The sequence below is a fragment of the Pholcus phalangioides genome, unplaced genomic scaffold, assembly GCF_987345545.1.
Source record: "Pholcus phalangioides strain wild (caught in Gottingen) unplaced genomic scaffold, Ppha-v1.0 ptg000015l_1, whole genome shotgun sequence".
Lineage (NCBI taxonomy): Eukaryota > Metazoa > Arthropoda > Arachnida > Araneae > Pholcidae > Pholcus > Pholcus phalangioides.
This window is the reverse complement of record NW_028301608.1, coordinates 4149954-4174703: the sequence shown is the minus strand read 5'-3', so window position 1 is coordinate 4174703 and position 24750 is coordinate 4149954. Positions and strand designations below refer to the sequence as shown.

Below are 24750 nucleotides of genomic sequence, written 5' to 3'. Positions count from 1 at the left end.
TTCGTCATAATCTCGCCCATTCTCGATTTAATGAATTCATTTATTATTTCGAGATCAATGACTTGACAAGATATATTACAACTAAATAAGACTAAAGTTGCTTTTTAGCCTTTAATTTCACCAGAACTCAAGTTCTATATTAAGACGAAAGGGGAAAAACTTGCTCGAGCACTCCCAGCTCCAAGATCATTGCTGAAAAAACAATTGATAAAAATATGCCGAGATATCAGGGATATAAAAAAATGATTGGTTTTTGTTATTTTTTGAGTCTTTTCAAAATTCTGAAATTTTTGGACTGCAAATTTAACTCGTAAAAACTGGCAAAAATCAAATATTTCAATCGTAGATATCAGCGAATTTTTATATTGAATATTTAGAAATATATAGAATATATAGAATATTTTTTTGGAGAAGATGATGTGTAAAAACACCTGTGGACAGCAAGTCGCCAAATCAAACGTATTGACGTTTATAATTATTACCTACCTACTGACTATCATCAACTCCATCTCGGAAGCATTTTTCCTAATTCTGGTCCATATGTCCATGGTGAATATCGTGGAGCTGCTGCTAAATATGGGTGTTAGAGAACTCATCAGTGCAGCAAGCATCACCGACATCATCAAGCCACGAGCTCCTACGGTGAGAAAATAATAATAGTTTGTAAAATAATTGGGGGACGTATTGAAATTGAAATTTCTATGCAGAAAAGTGTTGATTAGAATAATTTTCATCTTTATTTATTGTACTAAGAAACAGTGGTCTGGTAAGTGTTTTAGAGCTGTAAGTACTGGACTGGACTTGAATTTTACGTAGGAAAGTATGATTTCTGAATTAATTCTGGGGTTGCTCTGATGCGGGATTCGAAATACTGTGGTTGGTCGAACAACCCTAGCTCCAAGGTCATTGCTGAAAAAAAACAACAATTGCTATGCCGCGATATCAGAGATTAAAAAAATGATTGATTTTTGTCATTTTTTGTCTTTTCAAAAGTCTAAAATTTTTGGAGTGTAATTTTAGCTCGTAAAAACTGGCAAAAATCAAATATTTCAATCCTAGATATCATCGAATTTGCATTCGATTGTTACGAGCGTAAATATTTTTGATTCAATAAAAAAATACACAAATTTTAATGGATGTCATCTTTTCTACTTGGCCGGGGGCTCATATATATAAGAATTTAAATTTTCACATTTCTTTCAATTGCTATTTTACAGGAGTGTCAAGATCGAAAGATTTTCTTTGGTATGTTGTAGGCCAAGAAAGTAACGAGATTTTCTGGATTTTGTTGCCGAGAGGAACTTTTTTTTGGAAAGAAAAGTTTGTCTCCACCGGGAATGAAACCAACACCACACGAAAGATATTTCTAGTGTGGTATTGTAAGAACCCAGGTTCTCTTGCATAACGGGCAAGTGCTTTAACCCATTTATCGGAGGTGCAACTTTTTTTACTCAGTAAACACGCATGGTAGTAGCGTGATGCACTGAGTGGAGACTGTCGCCATCCGGGGTGTACGTATTTGAAGTTAAAAGAGAGGCTGCAACATATCCATTCAGTGCATCATATGCAAGAGAATCCGAGTTTGTGTGATTCCCGATGGAGACAAACAACTTTTCTTTCTGTAGTTCATCTCGGCGCTAATTATCCAGGAAATCTCTTTTTCTTTGATATCCCAACTGAATTTTTTTTTTCACAGATATACCGTATTTTCATTCTTTAATTTCAGAATGAACCAGAGAATTTTTTTTTTCTCTTAGTGAAACCCTCCGTATTGCATGTCTCATTGGGATCAATTTGTATGTGAATAATAAACATTGTGTACACACATGAGACGAAATTATCTTACCTGCAGGCATGAGATTGAGAACGAGAAGTGGATATGCAATGTTTGTACACCCTAATTCGCTTCCGCAAATCCTTTTGCACGACTCACGGTCAGAACAACCAACTTCATCTGCGGAGTAAATAATTACAAAACAATTATTAAAATTTATAAAACTATTAGATGATATGATAATAATGTAGCCAATATTAAAACCGTTGAAGAGTTGGTTAGTAAAATAGAAACCGGTTGGTTAGTAAAGTTTCAAGTTATCATTAGGCGGGCTTTCCCTTATGATCTATATTATACATACAGGGTGATCCTGAATTCATAGCGCAAACTTTGAGGGGTGATAGAGCTCTTTAGAACATGTTACTTTCTTTTCGTTCATGCTTTAGGTTTGTTGAATCTTTTCCGGTAGCCGCATTTTTACTTAAACATTCCTTAGTAGATACCGTCAATCATCACATGATTTGATCATTATATTCATCACCCCGACTGACAGAAGGGGAACTCCAAAGAGCTTAGATGAAATACCACTTTGATGTTTCTTTCCACGAATTCGAGATAATGGTGGTTGCGTAACCAAATTGGGAAGCCAATAACGGTACCTTTAAGACATTTGATAGGAAATCGTTGCTAGTTTATATGCTGAGATAATTGATCGTCGTTAGCCCAATTCAGTTGCCGATGTTTAATTTGAAGAAGCTTTTTCATCGTATAAACGGCTCAAATCTAAAGTTTACGGGGGGGGGGGGGAATTAATTTTGATAATTCTCACCAGGGAAAAGAACTCTAGCAGCCATTCCTGGAAAGATAAGGAGAAACAAAGGCAAAAGCTTCAGGTATCCGGCCAATATGCATCCACCTTTCGCATGTGAAAGATCTTTGGCAGACAAGACTCGCTGCACTATAACCTGAAAAAAAAGAACTTACATAGAGTACTTATTGTTACAGAGAGAGATGCCTTGCATAAAAATATATAAGTATTTGAACACAAGGGTCTTCAACACATTGCCCTCGGACCTTTCTGCTGTGTACGCCTTGAACTGTGTACGTAGGGCCCAATTTTAACTTAACCCCTTTCCGTATAGGCGTTTGGCAACAAATTTGGGCAATTTAGCAGTTTGAGTAACAGAGATAAATCTCAAAAAGTGGTATCGCCAGAGATATCAGCCTAGGGTTCCTGCTACAAGATGTGTGAACCATGACTCTAGCTCCAGGACAGTTTTTTTTTTCGATTAAAGGTTCGAGCCCCCGGGCTGGATTTCTGTCATCCCTACCCGTGTGGGAACCCATTCCTAGAGTTCTTGACTCGTCCATCGACAGGGAATAAACAGCGAAACTAGATAACGCGGTTTGCGCTAATAGATGGCAGCAGAGCTATATACAGAAATCCTCAGAGATTTTAGCCGGGGGTTCCCAAACTTTTTCCACACGAGGCACCGTTTTTACTAATCAAAGTTTATCCGCGGGTCCCCAGAGCAGTTTCACGAGGAATCTGTTCAAAAAATCGTTGTCATTCTCTTCAAAAAAAAAAAAACAGTCCCTCCGCTGCGGCCTTACAGAGTTTGAAAGTGCACCGCGGCGTTTGAGAAGCCCTGGATTAAGGGAATGAAATAATTTTTGGTGGACCACGGTCATTTTCTGCACACGAGGGCTAATTAGACCGGGACCTACAATTTATTGCCGATTCCGAGCTTAGTACGACTTATTTTCGTGGTCTTACTAATACTCACCGAGACTTTCCGTTTAAAGCGTTTTACATACAATACAAATACAACGCCACAACAGGCAAAATGCCCAACGAGGTGGCTGATAAAAAGATGCCCATAAAAATTTGGTTGTCATATATTTCAAAAATACAGCAACCCAATTAAAAATGCAATTAATAAAAATTGTAAACAATATATACACATGATAAAATATTATACAACGCCCATAAAGAATAATTATGGTTGTCTTATTCTAAGAATGGATAGCTTCTCGATTTACCCCAACATGTTTATCGTATTTCTTTTTAAACGTGTCAATTGTGTTACAATTTACTACCTCCGGGGGTAAGCTATTCCATTTATTAACAACCCTATTACAGAAAAATTCCCTGAGACACGATAGCCTTGCATTGTCCCTCACCAATCGATACTGGTGTCGATACTTGTAAAAGCAGTCGATTGGCGGTGTACTAAAAGTTCATGGTCCATCCTATCCATCCCATTTAAAATTTTGAACACTTCGATGATACCTCCCAGACACCTGCGTTCATCCAATGTAAACATATTCAAAAAATGAAGTCTCTCTTCATAACTCAAGCCCTGTGTACCAATAAGGACACGCGTAGGTCTTCTCTGCACCCCTTCAACCAAGTCTATGTCCCTCTGTAGGTATGGTCTCCAAAACCTTACAGCATACTCCAGTCCAGGACGAACTAAGCCTCGAAAAAGCGGAAGAATGACTTTAGGAGAACGCGAAGAGACCTTTTTGAAAATGAGACCAAGCATTCTATTCGCTTTTTTGACCACCGCTGAACAATGTTCAGAAAACCTAAGCCACTCGTCAATGAGAATTCCCAAATCGGTGACCCTAGTTGCATCCGGGATAGTGACACCATTCAACTCGTAAGAGAACCGTGGGTTGTTCGAACCAAAATGAGCGACCATGCACTTATCAACGCTAAACGTCATGCTCCATTCATTTGCCCATGCTGCAATCCTGTTTTAGTTGGTCTGGAGCAACTCCCTATCGCTTTCATTCCCGATTACCCCCATTAGCTTCACATCATCTGCGAATTTGCTAGTAATCCCATCGATACCCTGATCGAGTTTATCGATAAAAAGTGAAAAAAGTATGGGGCCAAGGACACTTCCTTGAGGAACTCCACTTGTGACGTCTGTCCAACCAGAGAACTCCCCGTTCACCATAACTCGTTGCGACCTATCTCTTAACCACGATTCTATCCAATTCATCAAGTTGTCCCCAATTCCAATCTCGTGTAAACGCTTCAAGAGTTTACCATGTTGGACCCGATTGAATGCCTTCTGGAAATCAAGGTAAACAACGTCTACATTTTTGCTCTTACCCAAAGCCTTAGTCACGTGATCATAGAAGCAAAGGAGGTTAGTTACACATGACTTCCCCTTCCTGAACCCCTGCTGATTTTCCGACAATACATTATTCTCGTCTATCCACTTCACAAACTGCCTTTTGATGATAATTTCCAAAATTTTCGAGAGGGAGCTCGTCAAATTCACTGGACGATAATTTGACACCGCTTCTCCACTACCCTTCTTAAATATCGGAACAACGTTGGCAAGTTTCCAATCTCTTGGGACGATACCCTCAGCAACACTACTCCTGTATATCTGTGCGACTGGCCCCAACAATTCATTAGCACATTCCCTGAGGACCCTGGGATAGATATCATCTGGTCCTGGTGCTTTGCTTGCACATACATTTCTTAGAAGATTTAGGACCTCCACGTCTTCTACTTGAATATCGTTGAGGGTTTTATTACCCCATGCAACACCCGTATATCGAATATCATTATCTCCATTAAAAACCGACGCGAGAAAGTCATTGAAAGCGCTACACATGCCTACATTGCTCTGTACCCTAGAGCCTTCTATCGAGAGGGGGCCAACTGTCCCCTTACATCCATTATTGACGTATCGGAAAAATGATTTTGGGTCAGAGCCAATGCTATCTGTCAACCTAGATTCAACTTCTTTTTTTACTACCCTTATCGCTTTCTTCAACAGTCTCCTTTTATCAGTAAACAATGATAGGTCACCTCGTCCACTTTTATACTTTTACCGCTTATAACTTTTTTCAAAAACAGTATAAGTGCTTGCGTGGGGTACACTGCACATTCCAATTTACCGTATCAAATGGTAACAAGATGAAAAGGTGATCAATTTTTTTTCTCGGCTAGAGATTTAAGCCTTGACCAAAAACTCAATATATTTGAGACTTCACGTCCAATTAATTCCCTAAGGAAGGGATTTTCAAGCTGGGAAGCTCCGAAGTGTTTCCTAGGGAAAGCTCGAGAATTACGATTTTTTTTCATGACTTAGTCATAATTATCATAGTATAATTTATATCATAATTATTTTCAGTCATATATAAACATATTCATGTCGCATATTTGCCAAACATATACGTTTTGTTTGGTGAATTACACAAACTTTTTCACGCATTGCGTCGTGTGGAAGCTCCCTACTTCACACCATCTTTCAGCAATTTTAGCGATAGTTGGCAACTTTACTTGTCTTTGAAATTTTTCTGGCTTTGATTAGCAGCTTAACTTGCATTTGACAATTTTTTGGCGATTATTTGTGTACCTGTATGGATCCACAGGCGAAGGAATGTTAGGACTGAGGTCATTTGAGGCCTCCCAATAAATTTTATAAAGGGGCTGAGCCCCCCCCCCCACAATAATTTCTGAGAAACAATGCAATGCACCTTCCTCTTCCAGAGTACGCGCTTGAGTCCATTATATACGGGACGATCAGCAATTTCTAGCCCCTTCAATGTTTTCTTCACGTCGGCACCTGTGTATGGATCCCGATTTCCTGTTACCCGTATTTTTACGAAGAAAATATGTTCAGCCTCTACTGTTGCCTCTACTGCCCTCCCGTATCTACCTATGGTAACGGGTACGACCCACCGGGGTCGAGCGACTAAACGCACTTTTGGTGATAGCTGTGAGACAAAGGATTATTGAAGGATTCCTTCAATTCGTAAAAAAAAATTATATCTTTAATAAATTCTCAATTGACGTAGGAATAATTTCTGGAATTATTTCTCTCATTTTCAATTAATCAGTTTTAAAGTTTTAAATTTTCATTAGTTCTCAGATTATTTCTTTAACTAGGTCCCAATTTTCACTAGCTTTGGACTTATTTATTCAATTAATTTAAAATTTTCCTGAACCCGATATAGCGCTAATTTTTCATGGAACGATGTCAATGTAACCGAATAAAAATTGGTTCAAAATAAAAGAAACTGTTCAGTTCATTTAAAATGACAAAGAAAATTTTTAACCCATTCATAAATACTTTTTTTTAATTTTTAAAATTTAAAATTTAATTTTGAATCGATAAAAAGTCTTAATCTTTTTCATCACTTCATAAACTGAAAAATATTTCTTTATTTTGAATCATTTCCTTATTCAATTCCATTGGCTTCATGCAATTTTATCATGTGAACAAACTGTTTTTAATTATTTTACTTTCAAATTTGTAAAAAATTAAGTATTTGGGATATGTAAAATTTTGTATACTGGCGTAGGATAGTATGTATAATCAAATACATGTAGTAAAAATTTTTAAATGAATCAATGGATATTTAATATTATAATAATATTTCTACATAAGAAAAAGTTTTTTATCATGTTAAAGGTAGGAGACCCCCCCCCCTCCCCTTAAATCGACTTTCATAGAGATACGTGAAATAGTATTCCATTGAATCGATTTATCAGCCGTTTTTTGGTTTTCCCGAAAGATCAATCATTTTTCTGCATTATTGGTGATAAAAGGTGAGATGAAATTCTAGTCAAAATATCGGAACATCGAAGGTGGTATGGTGTGTGTGTGTGTGAGCGAATATGCTATTTCTCTACTTAGAAAACAACGCTTAATACGCAGGCCTATTGTTGGAAGGTTATCAGGTATAACTGTGAGCTTGATGATAACAATCATGAAATATTTTACAATGAAAGCAGACAGAGAGAGAGAGAGAGATAAAACTCTATAGGTTTTTCTGAAGAAACCGATCGAATAAACATATACGATGTTAAATCGAAACTATCGAAAATCTATTAATTCTTCTTATTGTGTTTGATTCGTTACACAAGTAGATTTAAAATACAGGGTGGAGGACCTGAAAAAAGTCCTGGACACATTTTAAAAATTACTAAAAAAAAGCAACCATTGACATAAAAAGGTGATGTTAACATTAATACTTGTATATCATGACCCAAAGGGTTTTTTTTTTGATAAGTTTTAAAAAAAATTTCAAAATTTCACTCACAGATGGTGCTGTATAACAAAAAACTTGACATAACACATGAAATGCAACACAAACAGCTTATGATTAATGCTTATGACGATTTGTATCACATAAAACTACCACCTTTCAATGTGAGAGCCCTTTGTAGCTCGGGCTACATCTGAACAGGTGAAATGATGCTCACGTTGGAATACGGTAGCTGTTAGCTTCATTGGCGTACGCAAGGGAGGGGTTTTGGAGCTCAAATTCCTCTCTTTTGGTGTTATTTTATTATAAAAAACATGAACCCCCCCCCCCCCCGGAATCAAAATCATGGAAAACCCCTTCCTTGAGAAAATCCTGCGTACGCATATGCTGTATGTAACGCAAATTGTCATAAATGCATCAATTATACACTGTTTGCATTGCATTTTATGCGTAAGTTGGCTCGGTTAAGTTAACTTGGGCCATCGAGCGGCACGGGGGGGGGGATGTGGGTCTAGGTCAATTCGTCGCGCTCAACTTGTCGCGGGACAATTCGTCGCAGTCAATTTGTCGTAGCGTCAATTCGTCGTGCTACAAACTCGTCGCGGTACAAATTTGTCGCAGGCTCATTCCGTCGCGGTACAAATTTGTCGCAGGCTTATTTCGTCGCGGTACAAATTTGTCGCAAGCTCATTTCATCGCGACAAATTTGAATTGCTTTAAAATTCATATGTTTGTTGTGATCTTATAAATAGGGTAGGTGCTTTAGGCGTAAAAAATGGAACTAATTTTTTTTCTCATTTATTGGAAATGTTCCCCCTGCCCATCTGTTTTAATTTTTAACAAATGGAGGAAAGTATTCATTGAAGTCTTTAAATTTTTAAAATTTAATTTTTACCATACAAGCCGCATTTCTGTCGGGATTTCCATTTCTCGCAGTGAGGGATGTTGAAGAGCTCACCAAAATAAAAAATTGAGATCAAATAAATTTTTAAATTTTAATTTCCACCGTATAGGCCGTATTTCCCACTTTTTGTCGGGATTTGAGTCCCTGAGTACAGGTTTGAGTCCCTTATAAACGGAATGAATGGCGATTTTCAGCCCCCCCCCCCTCCACCTCCTCAATGTTTCCTTCATGTCGGCACCTTTGACTGGCCAAGCATGCCGGAAGTGTTTGGAACTTGCGGGTTCTTGTCTTGATCTTGAAGTAGGAAATTTTGATTTCTGAATCATTTCTCTGGGTGCTCATACCCATTCCATAAAGTACCCTGGGCACCAACAGCATGTCTGTCTCTGACACCACTGCAAATGTCAATCGATTTTTGATTTTTTTTCAACTCTAAAGTAACAACTCTCGAGTGAAAAGAATGAAATCAGACTTTTAATTAGATCATTATTCTTCATGTACATGACACTCGAAATTAAAATTACAATATCAATTACATTTAAAAATTTAACTATATTTGAAAATTCGGTTATAAAAATTTGAAATGTTAAATAATTGATTTTTTCTGTGATAAAATTTCAATATCAGGTGGAAAAATTTCGGTTTGTATGATGTTCCCCAAATTACAGTACCCCAAATTACGGTAATTTTCACCGTATAAGCCGCACTTCCCGCTTTTGTTGGGATTTCTCACAGCGAAGGGAGTTGGGCGCAGATCAAGGGTAGAAATGTACAGTGCTTTTTATGAATGACGATTCGATGAAGTTTTCATAATGCCTACAGGATCAGCACCGACAAAGGCAATGTAATCACTAATAAAAAAGATGACTATGGGTCAGTCGCATAGATACAATATAATCATTAATCTTATGTTTATAATCAGTCGCATATCTTTGACTGGCTTGTTTGTATATTTTCACATAGTTTTCATTAGCGTCTAAGCTTTTGACACAAGGCTGGTGTGCTTGGTCTACGGCTCCAGTCAACGATTAGTAAAAATTTCTTCTTACAATACAAGTGAATGAACATTAACAGACAATGTAAGATTATTATATTCAGAGGTATATTTCCTAGGTGGGGAGGGGGTATGCGGGCTTTATCCCAAGATGACAAGTTCAAGTGAAAGGGCGTGACCAAAATTAAGTAATTGGTGATCAAGAGCATGAATTAGAAAGAAAGAAGGAAGGCAAGGTTTGAATAGCCCACAGGTGGGAAAACTATAAATCCGCCTCTGATTATAGCCTACATTTATTAGGATAATTTTAATTTTAAAAACAATTCGTATCGTACATATAAACACTCCACAATATCTAAACCTTTATTTATTTTCAGTGCTTTGAGTATTATTTTATTTACACTTATATACGTGAATATCGCAGTAAAAACCCGATGATGATTTATAGAATAATACGTGATGGTATTTTGAACTACCATAATTTTTTTTAAGATACATAGAAGATTTCAATTTATTGCAATTTAAATTGAATGCAAACAATTTAATTTTAAAAAGTACTACATTATTTTTTGTCATCCGTATAACCTGTATCTCTCTTTAAGATACAACAAAAAACTCAAATAAAGAAAATTAATAATGGTCTAATTCATTTTGAATTGCATTAAAAGTTTTTCTAATTTTGGAACATGAATTATGGGGGAAAAACTTTTAAACACACACGTAAACCAACATATCATTTCCACGTTCGGTTTTGCAATATTCGATGTTTATGCCAACCGAAATATGTGGACCGAGCACACCAACCTTGTACCAAAAGCTTAGACGCTAATGAAAACTATGTGAAAATATTCAAACAAGCCAGTCAAAGATATGTGACTGATTATAAACATAAGATTAATGATTATATTGTATCTATGCGACTGACCCATAGTCATCTTTTTTATTAGTGATTACATTGCCTTTGTCGGTGCTGATCCTGTAGGCATTATGAAAACTTCATCGAATCGTCATTCATAAAAAGCACTGTACATTTCTACCCTTGATCTGCGCCCAACTCCCTTCGCTGTGAGAAATCCCAACAAAAGCGGGAAGTGTGGCTTATACGGTGAAAATTACCGTAATTTGGGGTACTGTAATTTGGGGAACATCATACAAACCGAAATTTTTCCACCTGATATTGAAATTTTATCACAGAAAAAATCAATTATTTAACATTTCAAATTTTTATAACCGAATTTTCAAATATAGTTAAATTTTTTAATGTAATTGATATTGTAATTTTAATTTCGATGACCTTTCTGCATTGACAAAAATTAATTATTTTCAGTTAACTGCGTGTACACTTTTGTTCATGTTTTTATTTCACGTGTAAGACAAAAACCTACATACAAGCTCGCGCGGAAAATGTACAGTGAAGAATCGACGGTTCGACGAATTGATTCTGCGCTGTAATATATAAATTGACGTCAAGACGAATTGACACGGCGGAAAACTTGTACAGCTACGAATTGGAGCTGCGACGAATTTGTATCGCAACGAATTGGAGCTACGACAAATTTGTACCGCGACGAATTGATACTGCGACAAACTTGTACCGCGACGAATTGGCACTGCGACGAATTTGTACCGCGACGAATTGAGGCGCGACGAGTTGAGCGCGACAAGTTGAGTGCGTCAAATTGACCGGCTACGGATGTCCTACACCCAAAGCCCCCGTCTTCGGCTCTCTTTGGGCACCACCCACGAGAGGAAGAGAGTGGTCTTGGGTATCGTCTCTTGAGGGCACCCCAAGACTTCTCTCGTCAAGCCCAGATAGAGCGTCACCCGTGAGTGAAATTTCAAACGATTTTTTGTTAATTTATCAAAAGAAATAAAAAATACTCTATGCCAGTGGTGCGCAAACTTTTTGAAGCGCGACCCCCTTTTGACCAAAAAATGTATCTGCGACCCCTACATAGGCTGACCATGTGTCCCGGCTTCCCGGAATTCCGATTTTATTTTTTCATTAATCGTGCTGTCTTGAAAGCCCTTTTCGGAACACTTGTTCTGATTTTAATTAGGCGATATTGACTTCTAAAGATATGCAGCTCTTTTAAATACATATAAATATTTACTTTGTTTTTTGGATGAACTTCGTGTCCCTTATGCAAGATGCAAGTGTAGCGAAGTGTATGGTCCTTGATTTTTGTTTACAGGGTGATTTGAAATCGACCATTAACAAAAAATTTTCATAAAACGTAGACACATTTTCCCCGTATATATTCACATATTACTTATCATTCTATGGGGTCGTTCAAGTATTACGTAAGCAAATTTTTAGTCATTTTTGACCCCCTTCTCCCCCTTGTCAGCAAAAGTCAGCAAAACTCAATCCCTCTTGTAAGCAAAATTTCGTCATCAGCTCTGCCCCTCTGAATCCAACTCATATTTTCATAAAGGGTGGTTGATGACGTAAGCATTATCCAAACACCCCCCTCCCCCCTTGTCATCAAAAGTCAGCAAATCGGAACCCCCCCCCCCCTCCCATCGATGATGACGTAATACTTTAACGGCCCCTAGTGGAATCAGTGGCCTTTAAATTTAGAAATATACACTTTATAAATAGGTGATTCTCTCTAAGTCACCCTGTAAAAGCACCAACTTGATATCGTCCTCGTAAGCCAGAAGCACGAATGCACAATTTTTTTTATCAGCTGTTTGAATACCTTGTTTTGCTATCTAAGTTGTCACCGAAACGCGAATGCATATTACTATTGAAACACACGTTACAAAACATTTTTGAAAATAACTTCCGTAGAGTAACATGGGTAGAGTAAACATTCAAACGTCATTTCCCACGTTCTTTTTTTGCAAGGACATTGCACATTCGTGATGACGGAGCCGATGTATTGATTATTGTGCAATTAGAATTTGATAAAATTACATTGTATGATACATGGCAATTAGCTCAGCTGAATAAAGGAATTCTTTAGTTTTGACATATATTTTTAAATAAAAATGAAATTCTTATTTGGAAGTTTTATTTTGGAGAATCACTCGCGACCCCCATAGTTCATTCACGGTTTGCGCACCACTGCTCTAGGATCTAGGCGTCTATGCCATAGTTTCTCAAACTTTTTGTCCCATCGCCCCCCTTCTTCAGAAATTTTTTCTCCCATCGCCCCCAACGCAATCTAACCCATAGGGTCCTATGTTATACCCGGAACATTCCAGCGCCCCCAGGGGGCGTTAACGCCCACGTTGGGAATCACTGGTCTAGGCCATGATATGTACTTTAGTTCAAACATAAATAAAATATATATCAATTGGTTGATTTTTTTTACAATGTGTCCTGGACTTTTCGCCACCTTATATTTTTTCCTATATGTTTGAAAGGAAGAACGAAAATCATCCTTATAAGCTGACCAAACCAGTGTTCTTCAAGCACTGGTCCACTCACCGGTGCCATCCGCAAAAAAGCCAGATGCATTGCCACCGTGACTCAAGGTGACAGTGATCTATGTCATCCCAATACACAATGCCGCATGTACAGGTCCCGCCAGTCCCTCGGCCGCAAACTACTGGCGAATCGTGATCCTAGAACAGAAGTCTTCAACTTTTCGGATATTGAGGGCCGAATTAAATTTTTCTGCAAAGCCCGCTGTCCACCAAGTGATACCGAGGTATTCTCGATTATCAAACTATGGCTCTCCAAATTATTGAACACTTCAATTTACTCTGAATCTATTTCTTTCATTAAATTTGAATTTTCATTCATTTTCAAATAAATTATTTTAATTAATAAATTTATTCATTAAATAATTATTTCAATTAATTACTTCTTTTATTGAATCTAAAATTATTTTTCAAAATTTTTTTAAAATTTTTATTAATTATAAAATTATTTCTCTTTCAAAAATTCTTAATTTTTTTCATAAATTATTGCTGTTAACAATTCTGAGAGAGAGAGAAAATTGCTCTCAATAATTCTGAAATTATTTCTTTTAGTAATTTTGTAACTATTTTTTCAATAACTATAGATTTTCATCAATTATAAAATTATTTTTTTTAATAATTCTGAAATTATTTCTTTCGTTAAAGTAGTTTTTTTTAGTATTTCTGGAAATTCTGTAATCATGTATACTTTTTTGATACCGAACTGGACCCCTTGAAATATGTATCCTATATATATACAAGAAATCACAGGCCTCAAAAACTGTTTTGGTTCCGGGTCCCATGAATTCGTTATGACATTAGTTAAGATTTTTAGTTAGATTAGAGTTCGTAAGATTAATCGATTAATCAGGTCAGTTAATCGATTAATTGTTACTCGCAGTTAAAAACTTCAGTTGAGTTAATCGATTCGATCAATCCAATCAAAATTCGATTAAAACTTTCATTAAAAATTTATAATTTAACTAGATTTTTATTTGAATAAACCGATTAAATGTCTTAAATTATGTTCCTATGCATAACATTTCTGATAAGTGACCGTATTTGAAAACATTGGAATGGATATTTTGATCAAATTTATCGACATGAGGCAACACAAGTGCATTTAACGAAAACCAGTGACGATTCTTAAAAATCACCGATTAAAAAAATGCGACAAGATCCAAGTTAAAAAGCTCCTCACAAGCATGTTCAGCATATCGTCCCCCTTATGCCAGACAATGAATGTGCAAATTTTCACTTTTGGGTTTAGGGGCCATTCAAGTATTACGTAAGCAGATTTTTTGCCATTTTTGACCCCTTTCCCCCCCTTTGTCAGAAAAACTCAGCAAAACACTGACCCCCCCCCCCCCTCTTGTCAGCAAAATTTCGTCAGCAGCTTAGAATATTTCATATCTTCAAAAAGGTTGGTTGATGACGTAAGTAACATTCCCCCTTGTCATCAAAAGTCAGCAAATCCGAAACCCCTCCCCCCTCGATGCTGACGTAATACTTGAATGACCCCTTATCAGCTGGTTAGTTTGCCAAGTTTTGCCAGAAACGAAAATGCGCATCCCCTATTGAAACACCTTTTATAAAACATTTTAGGTGAACAACCTTCAAAGAGAAACATTCAAAAGTCGTTTTCTTCCAAGTTCTAGAAATTTGCTCATTCATGTTTCTGGTAAAGGAGGGACGATATTTAAATAGCTTAAAGCGGGGCCTTTATTTCTTAATCTATTTCTATATATGTTTACATCCATTCAATAGATAGAGGCTTGAAATGAATATATAGAATATATTTCTATAGCATTAATTAATATTACGTAATTATCAACACTATACGTTTGCTATGAATGAATAGCATTTAAAATATTCGATTAAAATGCGATTAATCAGTCGATTAATCGATTAAAATTTTTTGATCAGCCAGTTAAAAATTTTAATCGATTCCCAGCACTACTTTTAATGCATCAAATGCACAACATTAATATCGAATCTGGGAAGCATCTCAAGCCGCGTATACACTAGCGAGCCAATCTCGCAACGCACGACCCCCTTCCAGCGGGTCTAATCAACACCTTCTAAAGCACATCTAGCTATAGCTACAGATGGCGACACCTATCTAGCTATAGGTGGCGTTGGTCTAATCCGCTCGTGGGTACACAAACTTCCTTTGTGTTCCTTTCTTTAATTTGTGTTCCTTGAAAAAACCGATTCCAGGTGCGTCCAGTGAAAACAGCTCATGAATCGTTCAACACCGTACAAATTACTAAACAACCAATTGCGAATGCTTTCATTGCATGATCCGCGCGCTAGTGTATACGCGCCTTCACATTTCTTAATACAAAAATACAGATTCCTAGTGGCCAGAGTACTTGAACAATTTTTTCTGGAATCCAATCGTTTTTCTATGCAGAGTAAATATTTTCTAAAAATGGTCGGTGGGCTAGAGAAAAGCTTGGAAAGCCACATTTGTCCCGCTGGCCATGGAGCACGCATTTTGGCGCCCCCCATAATGTTGAAGGAGATCGAGGTTAAAGAGTGAAATTTGCGCCCGCCTCTAGTCCGGCACTAGGGGCACCAGACTCGTCTGCACGCCTCCCCCCCCCAGGTGCGGCCCTGGCCATACCTTACTGTTAGATCTCAGAGAGTAATTTTTAATGGTTGCAAATCCTCTTATTATCCATATTATTCTGGATCCTTTACTTTCGGGGATCCCTTACTTTTTATTTTATTTATTAATGATTTACCAGATTGTTCTGATACTAAGTGCTTAATGTTTGCTGATGATATACAAAATTTTCGTGTTATTAATAATGTCGATGGCACTTTTGAATTACAAGAATCTATTAATGCGCTTAATTTATGATGTGAATTTTTTTTTTTTAATTTAACTTGATTTTTTCACCCCTTCCTGAAATATTTCCAATTACAGAAAGTTGTTGCCATGTCTCTTCAGGCTTAGGGGACGAAGCTAAGCCGCTTTAAAATGATATGATGACATAGAGTCCCTGGATGAGTGTGTGGTAACAAAAATGAAACCAAACAACCAAGGCAGAAAAAGACAAAACCAAACGAGAGAAAGAAAGAGGAGGAGGGGGGGGGGGGAAACTCACGAGAAACGTTGACTAAGGGTAACAAACCTCTCAAAACTACAGATAATGCTCTCAGGTCTGCCTGAACAGAATTCGGACCGACAACTAACTGGTGGAGAAAGAGAATTAAAAGTTGAGAACCGAACTTGGGAGAACCTAATACAAGAAAACAAAAAATGACAGGAAGTTTCAGGAATCTTGCATTGTAGACAGAAAAGGTTAGCCATTTTCCTAATACGGTGGAGGTAATCATTCAAGGGAGCTCTATTGCAAATGAGTTTGTAAAACAAACATTCCAACCTTCTATTCGAAAAAAAAGGGGAGAAGTTCTGGCAGCAGTTATAGAAGGAGCTAAACTCAGGAATAGATAAGAAAAGAGCATTACGGATATTTTCCTTGAAGTGGCGAGAGTAAAGAGAACGAATGTCCTCCACATAAAGGCTAGAAGGCAGAAGATCAACAGTGGAAGAAGCTACAGTTCGAACATGATTGTCAATTGTCTCATTAATGGCAATGCCCGAATGACTTGGGACCCAAATTAGTGATATGCTGTTAACCAAAGAACTAGTATGAACCAGTTGAGCATACAGTAGATGAGTCACCGTAGACGAATGAATAGAAAAATTGTCGAGAGCCATGATGACAGATTTGGAATCCGTAAATATGAATATTGGAGTATTAGAAGATTGAAAGAAGGATCTGAGACCTAAAGTAATAGCAAGGGCCTCCGCAGTGAAAACTGAGGAGTCTTTATTAATGAACCAAGACGTGATAACTTTAGTAACCAAACAGAAAGCTCCACAAGCCACTTGAGATTATTTAGACGCATCTGTAGCAATTACATGAGCATTAAGCGGCAGAGACTCAATGTACTCTTGGAATATTGTTTGATAAGGGATGGTAGACTTGGTTTTTTGAAAATTAAGACCCTCCGATATGAAATAGATATTCGAGGGTATCCACGGCCAAAAGGAATAAATTGGACGCAACATGGACCTATGGGAAAAACCAATGGTATTATTGAACTGTGATATTTTCCTAGCCAAAGATGTAGAGAGGCGACGAAAGCCCGAATCCATATGGTTAGAGTGACCCTGCGTGAGAGAGGCTGTGGCAGAAATACAAGATAATCCAATTCTGAAGAGAATAGAATCCTGAAAGGAGGGTAGGGCGAGAATGGTTCTGAGTTTATCTATGCGAGTTGAAGTAGGGAGGCCTAAGATAGATCTCATCGAGGAGTTATAGATGGTGTTGATCTTGGTGAGAGAAGATTTGGCTGCATTAAACCAAGCCACCGCTCCGTAACCAATGGTACCTCCAATGATGCTCATTAGCACAGGTTTGAGGAACTTGCAAGGAATATTTCTTGAGGAGTGAGAGATGGAGTGACAAATGTTTAAAGATAGAGTGCCCTTAGAATGCAGAGATGATAATTGTTTTTTCCAGGTGAGGGTACAATCCAGATGAACACCTAGAACTTTCAAGTACGGATCGAACGGAATGGATTCACCATTAATGCTGAAAGAAGGAAAGTATGGAGGTCGTTTCCGTGAGAAAATAGAAAATCGAGATTTGGATAGAGAAATGCACAAGCCACTATCTTCAGCCCATCCGAGAATGTTAGGCAAGGTGTTCATCAACCTGGACTCAGCATACTTCCCATCTAACGCATTCATCTGGAGAAAAATATCATCGGCATACATAAAGAAATTAATGTCAGAAGTAATATATGAGGTTATATCTAATGTGAACAGAGTGAAAAGTACGGGGGAGAGGGTAGATCCCTGTAAAAGACCACAGTTTGGAGCAAAAGCCCCAGATCTGGAACCCCTCCAATGAATAACATGTTTACGGTTTGAGAGATAATTAAAGAGCCAAGTCAAAAATTTTCCATGGAAGCCCAAGCGAGCTAATTTGGAAATGAGCAAATCATGCTTCACGGAATCATAAGCAACTCTCAAATCCAGAGCGATAATGTAGCTAGTGTAGCCCTTTTGGAGGGCATATGAAATGGAGAACACCATATCTTTAATGCAAACCTCGGCACCAATTTTCGGTCGAAAACCATAAAAGTTTTTTGGAAAGAGCTCAAATCGTAATGCAATTCAAGTGATCCTAAAAAGAATGATTCTCTCAAAGATTTTACTAATAGTGTTTATAAGAGTCAGAGGACGAAAGTTCTTCGTTGGCTTTCCTGACTTGGGAATAAAAATAATACGTCCTTCTTTAAAAGACGGCGGCACCAGCGATGAAGACCAAAGGGTATTAAAAGCATTCAGAAATTCAATCCCCTTATTTGGAAGGAGTTTATACACCTTCAATGGAACACCATCTGGACCAGGGGTCGTTGAACGACCAGAACAAGTGGCTCTACGAATTTCCGTGGGAGTGAACGGTGCATCCATGTAAGCCTGGAACTCACGAGGAGGACCATAAAAAGTTACGGTGTGAGACCGGCCAGGTGAAGAAAAGTGGTTAAATTTTAAAAATTGGATCTGTAGGAGAGGATCGACATAACTATTATTAGCAACCTTGAAAATGTGCCGGGAATCATCCCAAGTTTTCGCCACGATATAACGGTGTCTACGCAAGACAGAAAAAAGAACTGAGGGCTGAGTAAAAGGATGAAGTTCTTGAGCCAGAGTCTTCAATCGTAGAATGCGAAGGTGGCGACGAAAAACAGAAGCTAATCTTTTATATTTAATCCAGTTGTCCTGAGAGGGCACACGGCGAAATAAGCGGAAAGCCCGTTTTTTTTCGATAAGAGCAATACGCCCTTCTTTATCCAACTTAAGCCAAGGTTGTTTCTTCCGGTACACAGAGTACCTAGCTGAGTTAACAATGGAACACCATGATTGTAAATATTGTCGAAATCGTTAGTAGCGGGGATGACAAAGAGACCTGCCATTACCGCTGACCATTTAATATAACGGAATTCCTGAGATATGAATTGTTTATTCAAAGAGACGGAAATCTTAATTGGCAAATGATCACTACTGAATAAGGATTCACAGGGAGACCAAATAATATATCTATAAAGACCTGGGCTACAGAAACATAAGTCGATATAAGATTGTGGGTCCTTGCTATAAAAGGTGGGGCAAAAAGGAGGAACTAGACAAACGTTATGATTAAGATACCAATTAAATAACATAGTACCTGCAGGAGATACAACATGTCCTCCCCAATTTGGATGATGACTGTTGGAATCTCCGATTATGATGAAATTCCCAGAGATGTATGAGAAAATATTGTCGATAGCAGCGATATTGAAAACACCTGGAGGACGATAAAAATGAACAACATACATAGAAAAATTGTTTAGAAAAACTTGAACAATCATAATTTCAAAAAAAGGGTCAGAAATTTTCCATATCAAGGATGAAGAAAGAGATGAATTCACCGCGGTCACTAAACCACCACCTGGGAGAAGTCGATCATTTATAAAAATCTGAAAACCAGCAAGAAAAAAATGGTCCTCCGGTTCCAGAAAAGTCTCCTGTAAACATAACATATCATAGTTTAAACAAAAATTTCTGATAAAGGTTGATTTGGACTTGATGCCTCGGACATTCCATTGAAGAATTCTAAAATTCATATTATTCATAGTTTTTTTTTTTTTTTGGGAAGGATTAACTAGAAAAGTATATTTAACTGAAGAGAGGGAAAAAGCATCAAATTCACAGGAAAAATAAATAAAAAAAATCACTTATTTTTTGAGAAAGAAAAAGGAAATATCAAGCGAGAAAAACACAATAGGAAAGGGAGGGGAAAAAAATCCAAACCAAACTCGATTTGATCACAAAAATAAGAATATGAACTCTTGTCAGCTCTAAATGAGGTAAAGAAAAACCATTATCAAACTCGATAACAGTGAGAAAGGAAAAAAGATCAAGCGAGAAACAACTTTAAGCGAGAGGGGGAAAAAAAGGGGGGGGGGAGACAAAAACGAAATAACGGTGAAAACTAGGTTCCAACATTTGAGGCCAAGCCATTTTTCAGTCTCTTAGGCCCCTTTCACACGGAGCGGATGCGGACGCGGGTCCGCATACCCTTTCAAACGAGCGCTGAAGATGCGGACGAATCGCCCGCATCTTTAGTTCGAAATTCGTGCATATAAACTGTTTTTTCGCAATTTTTGTAATTATTTTTCTCCTTCACCCCTGATTCAGTACCCATAGGCAGCCTAGAGGCATTCTTTGGTGGTTTTTATCATTGAGCCTAAAGATGCCTCCAATCCTATCCTCACAAGTAGTCGATGGGGGAAAATATCTTAAAATATTTTCAAAAAATTTTGAAAAAAAATCTGTCTTTTCGGAAAAATATGAAAGAAAATTCCAAAATCACATCCAATGTTCGAAAAATCAAATCCAAAAATATCCAAAACATTCGATGTTCCAAAAAAAAAAAAAAAAATTCAGCAAATATCAAAGAATTTGCAAGTATAAAAAAAGGGAGGGGTTGGGACTTTCAAAATGTCTGTGCTTAGAAATATTCACATCACAATTCTGTCTTAGGCCGGGATTACACTATAAAAGTTTTGTAAAAGCTCTTTGATGAAACGTGAAAAATTCAACCATTAAGATCACCGGTTGCATTTGCTTGAATGCAACCGATGCGCCTATTGTTTGAATTTTTCAACTTTTATAAAATATCTTTTACAAAACCTTATAGTATAATCCCGGCCTCAAGTATGGATTACACTATAAAAATTTTATAATAATTCTTTTAAAAAAAGCAACTAATATATTTATCGGTTGCACTTGCAATTTATTAGTTGCTTTTTTCAAGTTTTATAAAATAACTTTCATAAACCTTTTAGAGTGAAATCCCATCCTTAGATTAGTCACTTCTGAAATATAAAATTTCATTTTTTTAAGTTTATAGACTAAATATTGAGTAAAATATACTTGTAGGTATTCGGGGGAACCACCAAAACTATTCAAGCGCTAGGGTCTTCAAACGTCTTAATACGGCCCTGAGTGAACACCGTACGTGGATAACGTTGTTTAATAAAAGTTGTTGTTTTTAAAGTTTAAAAAAATTAACAGATTAAAAATTTAAAAAAATTAACAGATTAAAAATTTAAAAAAATAACAAATATTTAAAATAATATTTCAGATATTTATATTTTTAAATAATTTTAAAAATTTAAAAAGAAAAAAATTAAAATTTTTAAATTAAATTTAAAAGTTATTAAAGTATTTAGTCAATTAAATATTCGTAATGAACAGAACGGCTTATAATTTTGGTCCCGTCAGTGGCCGTTGTTGACAGGTTTTATTGTATAAAATTGTGAAATATGGACAAAAGGCAATTAAAGTTGCTATATCTCCATCTCAGAAGGAAACGGAGGGATAGACGTATGTAGGTACATTATATTAATGAGCAGGGACCATCATATGGTGTTTTTAAGGGTATTTATGGCAAATAATTAAAAAAATTCCGTGAAAAATCACCTTCAAAAAGTAGCCAAAGATGCGGACGAATTCGCTCCGCATCCGCATCGTGTGAAGAGCTCCGAATAAACCTATTGTCAAAACTTCTATGTGCGGATGCGGAGCCCGCACTTAGGGCCCTTTCACACGGAGCGGATGCGGATGCGGACGCGGATGCGGGTCCGGAAGAAGTTTTAACAATTGGAATATACTGCGCCTTTCAGACGAGCCGAAAAATCTCCGCACCTAGGAAATGTTCATGCGAGTCCGGACGTCGTCCGCATGTGTCAAAACCTAAGTGCGGGCTCCGCATCCGCACATAGAAGTTTTGACAATAGGTTTATTCGGGGCTATTCAGACGATGCGGATGCGGAGCGAATTCGTCCGCATCTTTGGCTACTTTTTGAAGGTGATTTTTCACGGAATTTTTTTAATTATTTGCCATAAATACCCTTAAAAACACCATATGATGGTCCCTGCTCATCAATATAATGTACCTACATACGTCTATCCCTCCGTTTCCTTCTGAGATGGAGATATAGCAACTTCAACTGCCTTTTGTCCATATTTCACAATTTTATATAATAAAACCTGCCAACAACGGCCACTGACGGGACCAAAATTATAAGCCGTTCTGTTCATTACGAATATTTAATTGACTAAATACTTTAATAACTTTTAAATTTAATTTAAAAATTTTAATTTTTAAATTTTTAACATTATTTAAAAATATAAATATCTGAAATATTATTTTAAATATTTGTTATTTTTTTAAATTTTTAATCTGTTAATTTTTTTTAAACTTTAAAAAAAATACTTTTATTAAACAACGTTATCCACGTACGGTGTTCACTCAGGGCCGGATTAAGACGTTTGAAGACCCTAGCGCTTGAATATTTTTGGTGGTTCCCCCGATACCTACAAGTATATTTTACTCGATATTCAGTCTATAAACTTAAAAAAATGAAATTTTATATTTCAGAAGTGACTAATCTAAGGATGGGATTTCACTCTAAAAGGTTTATGAAAGTTATTTTATAAAACTTGAAAAAAGCAACTAATAAATTGCAAGTGCAACCGATAAATTTATTAGTTGCTTTTTTAAAAGTATTATAAAATTTTTATAGTGTAATCCATACTTGAGGCCGGGATTATACTATAAAGTTTTGTAAAAGAGCTTTTATAAAAGTTGAAAAATTCAACCAATAGGCGCATTGGTTGCATTCAAGCAAATGCAACCTGTGATCTTAATGGTTGAATTTTTCACGTTTTATCAAAGAGCTTTTACAAAACTTTTATAGTGTAATCCCGGCCTGAGACAGAATTGTGATGTGAATATTTCTAAGCACAGACATTTTGAAAGTCCCAACCCCTCCCTTTTTTTATACTTGCAAATTCTTTGATATTTGCTGAATTTTTTTTTTTTTTTTTGGAACATCGAATGTTTTGGATATTTTTGGATTGGATTTTTCGAACATTGGATGTGATTTTGGAATTTTCTTTCATATTTTTCCGAAAAGACAGATTTTTTTCAAAATTTTTTGAAAATATTTTAAGATATTTTCCCCCATCGACTACTTGTGAGGATAGGATTGGAGGCATCTTTAGGCTCAATGATAAAAACCACCAAAGAATGCCTCTAGGCTGCCTATGGGTACTGAATCAGGGGTGAAGGAGAAAAATAATTACAAAAATTGCGAAAAAACAGTTTATATGCACGAATTTCGAACTAAAGATGCGGGCGATTCGTCCGCATCTTCAGTGCTCGTTTGAAAGGGTATGGCCTCTTTCCTAAGGCCCCTTTCACACGGAGCGGATGCGGATGCGGACGCGGGTCCGCATCCGCTCCGTGTGAAAGGGGCCTTAGGTTTTGACACATGCGGACGACGTCCGGACCCGCATGAACATTTCCTAGGTGCGGAGATTTTTCGGCTCGTCTGAAAGGCGCAGTATATTCCAATTGTTAAAACTTCTTCCGGACCCGCATCCGCATCCGCTTCGTGTGAAAGGGCCCTTAGGTTTTGACACATGCGGACGACGTCCGGACCCGCATGAACATTTCTTAGGTGCGGAGATTTTTCGGCTCGTCTGAAAGGCGCAGTATATTCCAATTGTTAAAACTTCTTCCGGACCCGCATCCGCATCCGCTCCGTGTGAAAGGGCCCTTAGCTAAGCGTCTTTGCTTTATTATAACTTTATTTCCGGCGGAATGTTCCTACCAAGAATCGTAACCAGAACAGTTTGTAAGGGAATTCTTTCTTTTATAAATCTTCGAATACCGATGACCTGTAACCCCTCCGATTGCAGTTCTTCCGCAATTTCCACTACTGCAATATCACACGGAATATTTAGTAGAAATTTAGAGGTAATCGAATCCTTCAAAAGGACCGATTTAACGGGAATATTCAAAATATTTTCTATTTTTATTATCTCTTTCGCAGTGTGAATATTTTCCGTAGAGATTAACAGCTCTCCTGAGCGTGTAAATCGAATCTCCGAGATGTGTTTAGGATCCGAGATTTTTGAGCAAATATCCTTTTTCAGGCTCAAAGGCCTGGATCTGGGAATAATTTCTGCACCCAAAAACTTGAAAGTTAGCAAAATGCGAGGGGACTCACTAAAACCGTCCATGATGTCTTCATCAGTTAACGGCGCATTCCAATTATGAATTGTAGACGAGACTTTGTCTGCACTGCCCGCTGGCTGTGTATCTATTTGAACAGCCATAGCTGCACATTTGAAGGAGTCAAACTAGACCCCGGAAACGGGCAAGGCCCTAACCAAGAGCCTTGATCTTCACTTCAGGAAATTAAATAAAATTACTACTTAAAATTCAACAAATAAAGAAAACTGTACTTAAAGAGGGAAACACTAGTAAAAAATTAAAATGAAAATTAAGAGAGAAAAAAAAATTAAGTAAAGGGTAAGGCACAAACGCAGAACGAGAGGGGCGTAACACCAACCACTACCATAGATTAACAGATAGAATATTTCAACCTTGGAGTATATATATATATATATATATATATATGTGTTGGTCAGAGTAGTGGCGCCATCTGTTGTGAAAATTCAGAAAAGGGACGTCACTAAGGGTGCTCAGACCATCG

General features: G+C 37.2%; 1 protein-coding gene across 1 annotated transcript; it reads right to left on the bottom strand.

Annotated features, from left to right (window-relative positions):
- Window positions 1-482: 482 nt before the first annotated feature.
- LOC149075279 (sodium/myo-inositol cotransporter 2-like) lies at window positions 483-24370 on the bottom strand. Its single transcript, XM_089245390.1, has 6 exons — window positions 24262-24370; window positions 19365-19484; window positions 16267-16361; window positions 2604-2739; window positions 1847-1954; window positions 483-637 (listed from the first exon to the last, which is right to left on the bottom strand). Exons 1-6 carry the CDS (start codon window positions 24368-24370, stop codon window positions 483-485), a joined length of 723 nt encoding a protein of 240 aa, XP_089101516.1.
- Between the last annotated feature and the right edge of the window lie 380 nt (window positions 24371-24750).

Coding starts and splice junctions, on each gene's coding strand:
- LOC149075279 (XM_089245390.1), bottom strand. CDS start 24,370: ATGGCTGTTCAAATAGATACACAGCCAGCGGGCAGTGCAGACAAAGTC. Junction 16,362..19,364: donor ACATGTTGTATCTCCTGCAG/GTACTATGTTAT, acceptor TTCTTGTATTAG/GTTCTCCCAAGTTCGGTTCT. Junction 1,955..2,603: donor TGCTAGAGTTCTTTTCCCTG/GTGAGAATTATC, acceptor TTTACTCCGCAG/ATGAAGTTGGTTGTTCTGAC.